Source organism: Canis lupus, chromosome X (assembly GCF_011100685.1).
Source record: "Canis lupus familiaris isolate Mischka breed German Shepherd chromosome X, alternate assembly UU_Cfam_GSD_1.0, whole genome shotgun sequence".
Taxonomy (NCBI): Eukaryota; Metazoa; Chordata; class Mammalia; order Carnivora; family Canidae; genus Canis; species Canis lupus.
In genome coordinates, this window is record NC_049260.1 from 40,956,161 (window position 1) to 40,969,167 (window position 13,007).

The 13,007-nt window shown below is 46.8% G+C and overlaps 1 protein-coding gene across 6 annotated transcripts in view; it reads left to right on the forward strand.

Moving 5' to 3' along the window:
• The window catches only part of RBM10 (RNA binding motif protein 10), a 29,536-nt gene that overhangs the window by 6,290 nt on the left and 10,239 nt on the right, over positions 1 to 13,007 (forward strand). For 4 of the 6 annotated variants that reach the window (XM_038587235.1, XM_038587233.1, XM_038587234.1 and 1 more), the window contains exons 3-5: positions 8,195 to 8,378; positions 9,797 to 10,027; positions 11,860 to 11,929. In XM_038587235.1, coding sequence (XP_038443163.1) covers positions 8,195 to 8,378; positions 9,797 to 10,027; positions 11,860 to 11,929 — 485 coding nt within the window. The remainder of the gene's footprint in view (positions 1 to 8,194; positions 8,379 to 9,796; positions 10,028 to 11,859; positions 11,930 to 13,007) is intronic. The other 2 variants (XM_038587238.1, XM_038587239.1) reach the window with 1 other exon arrangement.

The window sequence follows — 13,007 nt, forward strand, 5'->3', positions numbered from 1 at the left end:
CCCTGCATGGAGCCTGCTTCTCCCTTTCCCTCTGCCTGTGTCTCTGCCTCTCTCTCTCTCTCTCTCTCTCTCTCTCTCTCATGAATAAATAAATAAAATCTTAAAAAAAAAAAAAAAAAAGAAATGAGAATCGGAGGCACCTGGGTGGCTCGGTCAGTGAAGCACCAGACTCTTGATTTCAGCTCAGGTCATGATCTCAGGGTCCTAGGATTGAGTCCCATACCAGATCTACACTGAGCACAGAGTCTGCTTGAGATTCTCTCTCCCTCTCCCCCCTACTAGTGCACATGTGCACGCTCTCTCAAATAAATAAATCTTAAAAAATAATCAATGTTGGGTTCAAAGAACATTAAAAAAAATGAGAATCAAACTTTATAATTACATTATTTTTCTCCTTTTGTCCATCAGTTTCACAAATTACAGTAAATTATATCATTGCCATTGTTGAGATACACCTTCCTTGAACAGATATGTATGTTTATAACTTCTTATTTTGAAAAAACTTCAGTTTTCAGAAAAGTTGCAAGTACAGTAAACTCCCATGTATCTTCTCCCTGGAACCACTAACTGTAAACATTTGCCACATTTATTTTACCTACCTACATGCCTCACCATCTCTCTCTTTCCCCCATCTCTCTCTATGTATACGTAGAGATACAGATATATATCCATGTATCTATATATAGGCAACTTTTCTTTCTATATCATTTCAGTTAGTGAAGGAGGTGACCTAAGTACAATAGCATGTATATCCTAAGACCAAGGACTTTCTCTTCCTTAACCATAGTACACTTCTGAATATCAGGAAATTTAACATTATTACAATACTTTTGTCCTCTTAAAAAGTGTATACAATTGTCATCCCTTGTCCTTTATGGCATTAGTTCCCTAATCTAGGATCCAGTCTAAGATCATATACTACATGGAGCTACTTTATATATTTGGTTCCCTTTACTCTGGAACAATTACTGAGTTTTTCTTTTTCTTCCATGGCCTTGATATGTTTTAAGAGCACAGGTCATTTGCTTTGTAGATGCTTCTGAAATTGAGTTTTCCTAATGTTTATTCATGAACTGTTGGCAGAAAAATTACTTAATACGTATATATATTTACGAAAGACGTATATTTATGAGAGACACAGAGAGAGAGGCAGAGACATAGAGGAAGAAGCAGGCTCGTCGTGGGGAGCCCGATGCAGGATTCAGTCCCAGGACTCCAGGGATCATGACCTAAGCCAGAGGCAGATGCTCAACCCCTAAGCCACCCAGGTGCCCCTTAATTCATATATTTTTAAAACACTGTTATATTTGATTAGATACTGTAACAGACAGTTGTATCTGTGTGTCTGTGTCCCTCAGTAAAGTAGTCTAGGAGATTTCCTTTTCTAGTATCCATCTGACAGTCACTGTAGCCCCTTGGTGTGATTTGGGCAGCTTTTGCCATTTCTCTCTTTATTGGAGAAACTTATGTAAGAATTATCTGTCCCTTGAAAGCTTGGTAAAACTGAGCTTTAGAAGGGCCTGAGTTTTTAATGATCATTCTGCCTACTGCTTCTGCCAAGTTTGGCAGTTTATGTTTTTCAGAAATATATTCATTTTGTGGAGGTCCTCACATAGTAGGATTCAGTCCAGCTTTGTGGAAATGTATTATATGAACTGGGAAGAGAACAGATTTGGACAGCATGCTTTACTGTCAAAATCTGTTCTCTTCTCGAGTTTAGATAGCAAGAGTTCAATATTAAAATTTATTTGGGGGACACCTGGATGGCTCAGTGGTTGAGCTTCTGTCTTTGGTTCAGGGCGTGGTCCTGGAGTCCTGGGATCGAGTTCCACATCAGACTTCCTGCATGGAGCCTGCTTCTCCCTTTGCCTATGTCCCTGCCTCTCTCTGTGTGTGTCTCCCATGAATAAATAAAATCTTTAAAAAATTTTTTATTTGGTTTAGGGGTGCCTGGGTGGCGGTTAAGTATCCAACTCCTGATTTTGGCTCAGGTCATAATCTCAGTTGTGAGATCAAGCTCCAAGTCTGTCTCTGCGCTAGGCATGGAACCTGTTAAAGATTCTCTCTCTCAAATGAGTGAAAATATCCATAAGGGTGACAAAACATGAGAGACACCTAACTCTGGGAAACGAACAAGGGGTAGTGGAAAGGGAGGTAGGCAGGTAGTTGGGGTGACTGGGTGATGGGCACTGAGGGGAGGGCCCTTGGCGGGATGAGCACTGGGTGTTATGCTATATGTTGGCAAATTGAACTCCAAAAAAAAAAAAAAAGATTCTCTCTCTCTCTCTGGGACGCCCGAGAGGCTCAGTGGTTGTGCACCTGCCCCTGGCTCAGGGCGTGATTGATCCGCGGTCTCAGGATCGAGTCCCGCTTTGGCTCCCTGCATGGAGCCTGCTTCTCCCTTTGCCTACGTCTCTGCCTTTCTCTCACTGTGTCTTTCATGAATAAATAAATAAAATCTTAAAAAAAAAAAAAAAGATTCTCTCCATCTCCCCCTTCCCACCCTCTCCTCCTCTAAAACAAAACAAAACCCCTAAAAATGAGTGGTGTCACTCATACCAGCCACTTCTTGTCTGGGTATTTATCATAAAGAAACAATTTGGGTTTCAAGCCAAGCTTACAAGGACAGGGACTTCATTTTATTCACAGCAGTAGCCCTCACACCTAGAACAGTGCTTGACACTTAGCAAATGTTTTAGTAATATTTGTTGAATGAATAAATGAAAGAACAATTATGAAAAATTGGAAACCAACCAGATGTCTGAAAACATTTTATTTTCCCTATTTGTTAATTAACTTTGAGCTTTATGGTGTTTTTTCAGTATTTTTTAAAAGATTTTATTTATTCATGAGAGACACAAAGGCAGAGACACAGGCAGAGGGAGGAGAAGCAGGCTTCATGCAGAAGTCCGATGTGGGACTCAATCCCAGAACTCCGGGATCACATCCTGAGCCAAAGGCAGATGCTCAACTGCTGAGCCACCCAGGTGTCCCTTTCCAATATTTTATTATGAAATTTCAAAAACACAGAAAAGTTGAAAGAATTTTACAGTGAAGGATGTCTGGGTGGCTCAGTGGTTGAGCGTCTGCCTTCGGCTCAGGTTGTGATTCCAAGGTCCCAGGATCAAGTTATGTATCAGGCTCCCTGCAGGAAGCCCACTTCTCCCTCTGCCTATGTCTCTGCCTCTCTCTGTGTGTCTCTCATGAATAAATAAATAAATAAATCTTTAAGAAAAAGAATTTTACAGTGAATACTTCTATGCCCATTACTGGATTCTACCATTAACATTTTACCATGCTTGCTTTATGACGTGTATTTGTTTATGTTATTTTTAATACATTTTTTTAAGTTTTTACAAAGTCAGATTTATCAGGGTTTTTTTAATGACTTCAGAGTTTTATCTTCCTCAGAAAGGCCTTCCCCATTCTTGAGGTGATTCATTTTTTTCTTATATTTTCTTTATAATGTCTTTATGGTTTCTATTCAGGGATTTAAATTTTTTATTTATCTAGAATTTACGTGGTATAAGAAGTAATGTAGATAAACAACTTTATTTTCTTAAACTTTTTCTGTAAAGGACCAGATAGTAAATATTTTTGGCATAGTCTCTGTTACAACTACTTGTCTGAAAGTAGCCACAACAGTATATAAATGAATGGGTATAGCCATGTTCAAGAAAACTTTATTCAGGTGGCTGGATTGGATCCACTGGCTGTAGTTGCTGATCTCTGGGTCAGACCATTACTGCAGCTGGTGTTTATTGACTAATCCATTTTCACCCTGTTCATTTGAGATACAACCTTTGGGTTACTCTAAATTTCCATGTGTTTTTGTGTAGTAGGGACTCTGTTCAATTTCACTGATCTATTTGTGTTTCAATTGTTCCACCTTTATATATTATATGTTTTAATATTTGGTGGAGCTCTTCTCCCCCTTGTTAATCTTTTTTTTTATTTTTATTTATTTATGATAGTCACAGAGAGAGAGAGAGAGAGAGAGGCAGAGACACAGGCAGAGGGAGAAACAGGCTTCCCGTGAGGAGCCTGTTGAGGGACTCGATCCCAGGACCCAGGGATCACAACCTGAGCCAAAGGCAGACACTCAACCACTGAGACACCCAGGTGCCCCCAAACATTTGGCTTTTAAACAGATACTTGTATTAGAAATGTTCTATCACAAATCTTATAGAAGAATTCCAAATAATATACGTAGGTACTCTCCATTCCAGGAGGTAGAGCTTAATTCTCTTCCTCTTGAATACGGGCTAGTCTTAGTGACTCACTTCTAAAGAACAGAGTATAGAAAGGGAAAAAGAGAAACTACAGTGGAGAAACCTGGCAGACCCCACCACAACCATACGGTCAAGGTCAGCAGCGCCAGTGATAAGTCATGTTGATATCATGGGCCCCTTTATACAATGCAATTGGTGGGGCATATCACCTCTCTTGTATTCTCCCCCCAAAAAACCATAACCTCAAATCTAATCACAAGAACACAACGGACAAACTCAAGTTGAGGTACATTCTACAAAATAGCTGGCCAGTGCTCTTCAAAACTGTCAAGGTCATAAAAAAAAAGCAAGGCAAGACTAAGAAACCTTCCAGAGCCAGAGGAGACTAAGGGTGCGTGATGACTCAAAGCCGTGTGGTATCCTGGATTCAGTCCTGGAACAGAAAGTGGATAGTGGTAGAAAAATGGTTGAAATCTTACTTAAAGTCTATCGTTTAATTAACTTCTTAGTTTTGACAAATGTACTGTGGTTATATTTGTCCCTTGTTAATATTAGGGGAAGCTGAGTAAAGAGTATACAAGAATTCTGTTATCTCTGAACTTTTCTGTAAATCTAAAATTATTTCAAAATAAGTTTGACTTCATCAAGATTAGAAACTTAAGGGGCCCCTGGGTGGCTCAGTCAGTTAAGCATCTGCCCTCAGCTCGGGTCATGATCTTGGGGTCCTGGGATCGAGTCCTGAGTCAGCTCCTGCTCAGCAGGGAGTCTGCTTCTGCCTCTGCCCTGGCCTTCCCCCCTGTTCATGGTCTCTCTGTCAAATAAATAAAATGTTAAAAAAAATTTAGAAACTTAAATATATCAAAGGACATGGTTCGAGAGAGTATAAAGACATCCCACAGAATGCGAAAATGTATTTGCAAATCATATATCTGATAAGGGATTAACACCCAGAATGGAAAAAAGAACTCCAGCAGCACAGAAAAACACAATTCAGAAATGGACAAAAGACTTGAATAGATGTGTCTCTGGAAAAGATACACAGTGGCCACTAAGCACATGAAGAGCTAGAAAATAACAAGTGTCAGTGAGGATGTGGAGAGATTAGTACCTTGCTGCTTTGCCTATGGGAGTGTAAATGGTGCAGCTGCTGTGGAACACCGCACAGAGGCTCCTCCAAAAATTAAATCCAGAACTGCCATATGGTCCAGCAGTTCTACTCCTGGGTATTTGTCCAAAGGAATTGAAAGCAGGGAGTCAAACAGATATTTGTACACCAGTGTTCATCGCAGCATTAGTCACAACACCCAAACAACCGGTGCTGGAAACAGCCTAGGTGTCCGTTGACAGATGCATGGCCAAATAAAGTGTAGTCTATGCCATACCTATATACATGTGCAGCCATAAAAAGGAAAGAAGTCCTGATGCATGCTACACCATAGATGGACCATCAAAACATGATGCTAAGTGAAAGAAGCCAGACACAAAGGGACAAACATATGATTCCATTTATATGAGGCCCCTAGAATAGGCAAATTCATAGAGACAGAAGGTAGAATAGAGGGAGTGGGGTGGGGTGTGAAGTTAATGTTCAGTGAGTATAGGGTTTCTGTTGGGGATGATGAAAAAAGTTTCTGGAAATAGATGCTGATGGTTGCTCAACATTGGGAGTATACTTTGTGGTAAATTTTGTGAGATATATGTTTTACCACAATAAAAACGACTTAAAACTTTACAAAAATACATTTTAGACATTTATTTTTAAATGGCCTGTCCAGGGTAGTTTTCATTTTCATCCTTCATTGTGAGACTAAGCATCTTTTTAAAAATACAAATTGCTTGTATTTCTTTTCTGTGAATTCCCTTCCTCTTCCTCTTCCCATACTTTTTCACAGTTGATTTGTCCTGACTGGGCTCGTGATGGTTTTTTTCTTTTCTAAGCAGAAGTGTTTTATTTTTATATAGTCAACTTTAATAATCTTTTCTGTGGCTTCTGGATTTGTGTCATAGTTTTCCCCATTTGAAGATTCTCAAATCATCTCATATATTCTACTTTTATGGTTTCAGTTCGTCATTTAAATAAATCTTTGACCTGCTTTATTATTATTATTATTTACTGTTGAACAATGCATTTTATTTTTTTCACATTTTCTTGTTTTATTTTTAAAGTTTGTTTTCATGAGAAGTGTATGCTTCAACCCCTGTCCCCTATCTCCCCCATTAACCCCCACCTAACCCCCTCTGGTGACCTTCAGTTTGTTCTCTATAGTTAAGAGTCTGTTTCTTGGTTTGCCTCCCTTTTTTTCCCTTTGCTCATTTGTTCTGTTTAAATTCCACATAGGAGTGAAATCATCTGGTATTTGCCTTTCCCTGACTGATTTATTTCACTTAGCATTGTACTCTCTAGCTCCATCCATGTCATTGCAAATCTTTGACCCATTTTAACCATATCCTGGTTTACATGTGTGAAGCATAGTCATGAGATCTTGCGCTTGTCTAGGTATTTAACCTTTTTGGTTCAGTTATAATTGGGATCTTCCCATTTCTAAATGGTGCCTCTCTGAACAGAGGCAATGTATTTATTTCTGCCTATTACTTTTGTACTCAGCATCTTTACTCTTATTGTTTATAACCATTTTTCATTTGATTCTCTTCGACTTTGCAGGCATATTCTCATATCATTTACAAATAATGGTAATTTTGCCTTCTCCTTTCCAGCCTTTAATCTTCTTTTCTTTATTCTCTTATTTGTTTCATCTAGTATCTTAGAATAGCATTCATAGTGGTATTGATGCTAAATACTCTAAAAGTGTCATTCCTGACTAGGAATGGGACCCTGCTAGTCTACTATGGTGTCTGTTTTTTTCTTGTTTGAAGTTAACATGTATTTTAGAATACTTTTTAAATCATTATTTCACCAAAAAAAAATTATTGGGCACCTACTGAAGTACCAGGTACTAAGCTAAGCTTTGAGGAGTAGGGCAATGGACCCTCTGGGTGTGGTCCCCTCTTTCCCAGAACTCACAGTCAAGTACTTTTTTTAAATCATCAAAGAAATCTAAGTGAGGGGTGCCTTAGTGGCTCAGTAGAGCACACCACTCTTGATATTAGGGTTGTAATTTCAAGCCCCATGTTGTGTGTAGAGATTACTTAAAAATAAAATCTTTTTTTTAAAAAAGAAATGCGGGATCCCTGGGTGGCGCAGCGGTTTAGCGCCTGCCTTTGGCCCAGGGCGCGATCCTGGAGACCCAGGATCGAATCCCACGTCGGGCTCCCGGTGCATGGAGCCTGCTTCTCCCTCTGCCTGTGTCTCTGCCTCTCTCTCTCACTGTGTGCCTATCATAAAAATAAATAATAAAAAAAAATTAAAAAAAAAAAGAAATGCCCATGAAGTCAAGTTAGAGATAATTATCTTACAGTAATCACAATAGGAAAAATTTTAACAAAACACTACCAGTGCTTAGCAGGGCAACTGTGAAACAGAGGGGCAGGGTAGCATAGCACACAGTGAGGCAGAGGGAGAGGTCGGTTGGACATCACCACACATACCCTGCAGACATTGCAGGACCTTGGTGAGCATTTTGGTATTTTATCTTGAGAATGAGAGGGAGCCGTTGAAGAGAGTGCAGTGATTGGGCTTGATTGGCTTTGCCTGATCGAACACTGGCTCACATTTGGGGCATAAAGAATGATCTAGGAGAGGCCTGGTGGAGGTGAGCCAGGCCCTGATGCCACACCCGATGGCCCTGTGAAGGAAGACAGACATGGACTAGAGAGGTGGCAGGGGGAAAGAGAAATGGATTGGATTTGAGAGGTAAGGACCAGCTCGCCTCATGGAGTCAGGATCTTGGGACCCCTGTCAGGAGTGGGATCTAGGGTCTAGAGGGAATGAGTGGGAGCCCCCCACCTCTTACACCTTTCAGAAAGGACTGCCCTCTAATCCCTCCCCATTCTTCTTCCGTCAGAGGTGGTCGTGGGGACAGGACTGGCCGCTATGGGGCCACTGACCGTTCGCAGGATGATGGTGGGGAGAATCGCAGCAGAGACCACGACTACCGGGACATGGACTACCGCTCATATCCCCGAGAGTATGGTAGCCAGGAGGGCAAGCATGACTACGACGACTCATCTGAGGAGCAGAGTGCAGAGGTGAGGGCCGAGGAGGACAGAATTCCTGCAGGGCCTCTGGTTGTAGCACCATGTGCAGGTAGCTCTCAGTTCCCATGCCTTCAGACTGTGCTCAGTGGCTTTGCCTCACCTGGAGGGTCTGTCCCTGCTCCTCTCTGAGGGCTCCTCTCCCAAACTGGGTCTCCCTGACTTCCACCTGCTTGGCTCTGTACTTCTGAGGGCCCTTGGCCATCACCTCTTTCCCTTCTTCCTTGTTTTTTAATTTGGGCTCATGGTTCACTGCAAGCCCTTTATTTTACTGCCTGCTCCCAGCCAGTTTGGGGTCCTTGAAGAGCCTTTTGCATGAGACCCAGCATGTGGGGCTTGGGAGGGCAGTGGGGACACTGGATATCACCAAGCAGAGTAGCTCTGGGAGGCCAACCATGGGCGTTTACAGGGGCAACAGAGCCCCTATACAAAAGGGAAAGACCCTCTAGGGCCTCTCCCTTTGAGCTCAGAGGGTAGCCAGTTCCACGTTGGGTAGTTAGCCTTAGCCTGAGGAGGGGAGGCGTTCACCATCTGAGGAGAAGCAGCAGACTTGCCTTAAGGGAACCCCAGTTTGAGAGGACCCTGGGTCCAAGCAAGCAAGCAGCTCTCCTATCCAGCAGGGTGGGAAGGGTACTTTTGCAACCCAGCCCCGGGGTATAGAGTGGGCAGCCAAGCTTCACAGTGGCAGCTGTGATCTGTGCCTGGATGTCTCCAGGGCACCAGGAGGCCCTGGGTGGACCCACTGGGAAGAGTGGGAGTGGAGACCTGAGTTATCTCGTCCCCCTGAGGGCAGAAGGGGTGTGGACCCTGGCCTGGCCTGCTTAGTCCTGGCAGGATGGCTTGGGCAACATCCAAGAACTCCGTGACCACACCCTGTTAGGAGGGAGCCTAGTGATGATAGAGCACCGGCCAGGCAGAGGAGGATCAGGGGCTGGGGGCAGTGCTGTGGCCCTCACATCTTTGCTAGTCCCTGCTGACTGGCTCCTAGAACCCTGGCCCATGCCAGAAATCATAAGGCATAAAGAACAGTCGTGCACATTCTAGCCGAGCTGGCAAGGGAGGACGAGGGAGAAACAGGGGGCAGGATTTAGGGTGCTGACCCCAGACCCAAGGAAGTTTAAGCAGTCTGGTCACCTGTCTGTGGGAGTTTCTCCCCTACAGTAATACTACTGCCACCAGCCTCTCCCCACTCCCCACCAAGGCAGCCCCCAAAAGGCATCCGGGGACAGTTTCCCACCCCAGAAGGGTTGCAGTCCAGGGCTGACCCATTTTGCCTGCCCTGAGTCTTTAGCCGGAGCCCGCCCACCCCTGGCTTTCAGAGCCCGCCTGCCTCAGAGAGCCAGCGGCCAGCCCCTAGGCCCACCCCAGACTGACTGCCCGTCTGGTGTCTCTCGTCTCATTCTGTTGGCCAGGATTCCTACGAGGCCTCCCCGGGCTCCGAGACTCAGCGTAGGCGGCGGCGGCGGCACAGGCACAGCCCCACTGGCCCGCCAGGCTTCCCCCGAGACGGCGACTATCGGGACCAGGACTATCGGACCGAGCAAGGGGAGGAGGAGGAGGAGGATGAGGAGGAGGAGGAGGAGGAGAAGGCCAGTAACATCGTCATGCTGAGGATGCTGCCACAGGCAGCCACTGAGGATGACGTACGTGCCCCCCCCCCCCCATGGCTCCGGGCAGGCGACAGAGCAGGAGGCCAGGCTGGGTCTCCTCCAGGGCCCCCAGCTTCTCCCTCACCCCGACTTCAGCACCTTTTATCCCTTCTCTCCCCCAGCACTGATCCGTCCTCTGGGCAGGCCCTTGTACTCTCCTGGTCCGGAAGGGAGGAGTGTCGGATAGGCTGGCTTGGCCAAGGGGCTGCGGTGGTGGGTGTGGGAGGGAACAGAGCATTCCTCCCAAACATTCCACTGGTCATCCATCCATTCGGCATATGTTGATTGAAGGCCAGATGCTCACCAGGCCCAGAGCTGGGTATTCCTGGTGGCAGAGATGATGTAGGGCCCTGCAGCCCTGGGGATAGGGAGGGTCCCCATGAGATTTTCTGAGATTTTATTCACATTCTCTCCCCATAGCCTCACCCCCTCCCTATTTTGGTAGCAGCATCAAATCTCAGTGGCCTGGCCACAGAGTCCTACATTCTTTGACTTCCTTTGCTGCTACTGACAGCCTCCCCACCCACCCCATGCTCTGTGACATTTCCTTCCGTATTCCTCCCTTTTCTTCTGTTTTCTTCTCATACAGGCTTCCCCTAATGAGTCGCAGTAAAACCCCAGGGAGCCACTAGAATAGCCTCCTCCCCAGCCTCCCTGAGTCTCCTCTCTACCTCCCCTGAATTCTCTGCCCAGCTCTCCTCTGAAACCCACCAGCTGCCCGTTTTGTTGCAGAGAGAATCCCACCTGTGTATTTGGGAGCTTCTCAGGTTTGGCCCAGCTGCTGTGTTCAGGGTCAGACAGTAGCTCTATGCTGACATGTGTTAAGGATTGATCACAGGGTGGGCCACAGGCCAGGTCTCATTTAATCCTCACAGCCACCCTGTGGGGAAGGTATTCTGCGTGTTTCCATCTTACGGATCAGGAAGCCAGACCCCCAGCAGTGAAGCAGCTTGCCCCAGGTCCCACTCCCACAGCCAGTGAGTGGCAGTGGAGTTGGGGTCTGGCCCTAGGCAGCTGGATTCCAGAGCCCACATTCTTGCCATTTCCTGAGCCCTCCCTGAATATTTGTAGTCCTAACAAGTAACAAGCTCTTCTGTGTATGTTTCTTTTTATCCTTGAGTGCACATGTGCGTGTGAGAAATAGAGATCTCCTTTCTTTTTCACCTGATGAGGAAAATTAAGCCCAGAGGCAATAAGATTGCCGCCTGAGAATGCCCAGTATGTGCTTCTGGGCTTCTGCAAGAGGCACCACTGGCCTAGAGACCTTGCTTAACCTGGTCCAAACCCCAAATTGCCTCTGCAGCTTCCCTCTGGCTTCATCCAGGAAGCTTTCCCAACCTTCTGACCACACCTTTTGGTCTCCACCCCAAGATACTGCTCCACATGCAGCTGGGCTCTGCTGAGACCCCAGTCCTTCCCATTTTGATATTTGCATCACGGTTCTCTTGAGGCAAGCCCCAGCTCTCCTCACCACAACTACACCAAGCCTGTTGTCAGATCACCCCAGCAGGCAGGCCATTCTTGAGCTCTGGCTTGGCTCGCTCTCTCATTGCTCTCCGCCTCTGAGGATCATCACGCTGCCATGCCCCCCACCCTCGCACCATGCCCCTTTCATCTCACTCACTCTCTGCACGTCTGGGGCTGAGCGCCAAGACCAGGTGCTGGTGTGGGCCCGGGGCCACAGCCACTTGGGGAAAAGCCCCAAGAAAGCTAGAGAAGGCAGTGCATGCACATCCCCGGCAGCTGCTCAGGGTCCTGGAGGCCTCCAGTGCCCCCCACCCACCCTCATGTGCTGAGCCTGCCCCAATCCGTATCTCCCCGTACAGATCCGGGGCCAGCTGCAGTCCCATGGAGTGCAAGCTCGGGAGGTCCGGCTGATGCGGAACAAATCCTCAGGTGAGCTTTTGTTCCCAGTGCCTCCCCTTCCGCTGGCCAGCCTCAGCCTCCAGTCTCCCTCCTGCTTCTGCCTTTTCCCTCACCCTCCCTGCCCTGCCTTCCTGCCACAGCTGGGAATGGGCAGCTTGGGGTACCCTCTCTTCTTCTCTTCCCCTCGACCCATCCTCCTCACAGCTCTGGGGCTGTCGGGGAGGGGGTGCAGCACTGAGCTGAGTGCTCCCCGGGGGCAGGGCCAGGGCCAGGCTCCGGGGAACCTCCTCTTTGGGACTCTGAGTATCTGAGGTGGTAACCCCTCCCCCCATATACTCCCTTCCCTCTCCCTTCTTCTCCTTCCCCTGCCCCTCAATCTCCCCCACATTTTCTGGTAACAGCCTGTGACCAGAAAGTAGGTCTGACATGGTCGCACCCACGTGTCCCAAGAGGGGAGGCAGAGGATGGCTCTTATCCAAGGGTGCATCCCAAGGAGCAGCCAGGATTTCTGGCCTCTGCTTGTTCCCTCCCTCCCTCTTGCAGGCAGCTTGGAGCTGGCCTGAGGTTAGCAGGGTGGTGGGGGGGAGTTGTCTCTGCAGGACCTCTGGCCCAGGCTCCCCAAGGCAGGCACAGTGGGGCTTCACTGCCTGGGCTTCTCTCTCCATCTCTCAGTCTCTCTCCTCCCCACACCTCCATATCTCTCTCTATCTCTCTCTATATCTCTCTCTACCTCTCCCTCCCCCTCTCCCTTTCCTTCCCTTCTCTCCCCTCTCTCTTTTCCCCTCTGTCTCTCCTTCCCTCCCCCGCCCCAGATCATACCATTTCATCTTCCTGTGCATCCTAACCATTATTCTTATGGAGATCAATCATGCCCCCCTGAAAAGCCCTGCCATGTCTAAGCCCATCCTGTGTGTGTACCTCCAGAAGAGGAGCTGCTTTCCTGCAGCTTCAAGCCCTGGATCCCTGTCCCAGCCCTGGCCAGGCCTGGAGTCTCTCTTGGTTGCATGTAGGTCTTGCTGTTTGACCCCAGCCAAACCACACACTGACAGGGTTCTGTTTTCTCTCTCTCCATAAGGTAGTGTCCTAGGTGTGCCCCCCCCCCCCCCGC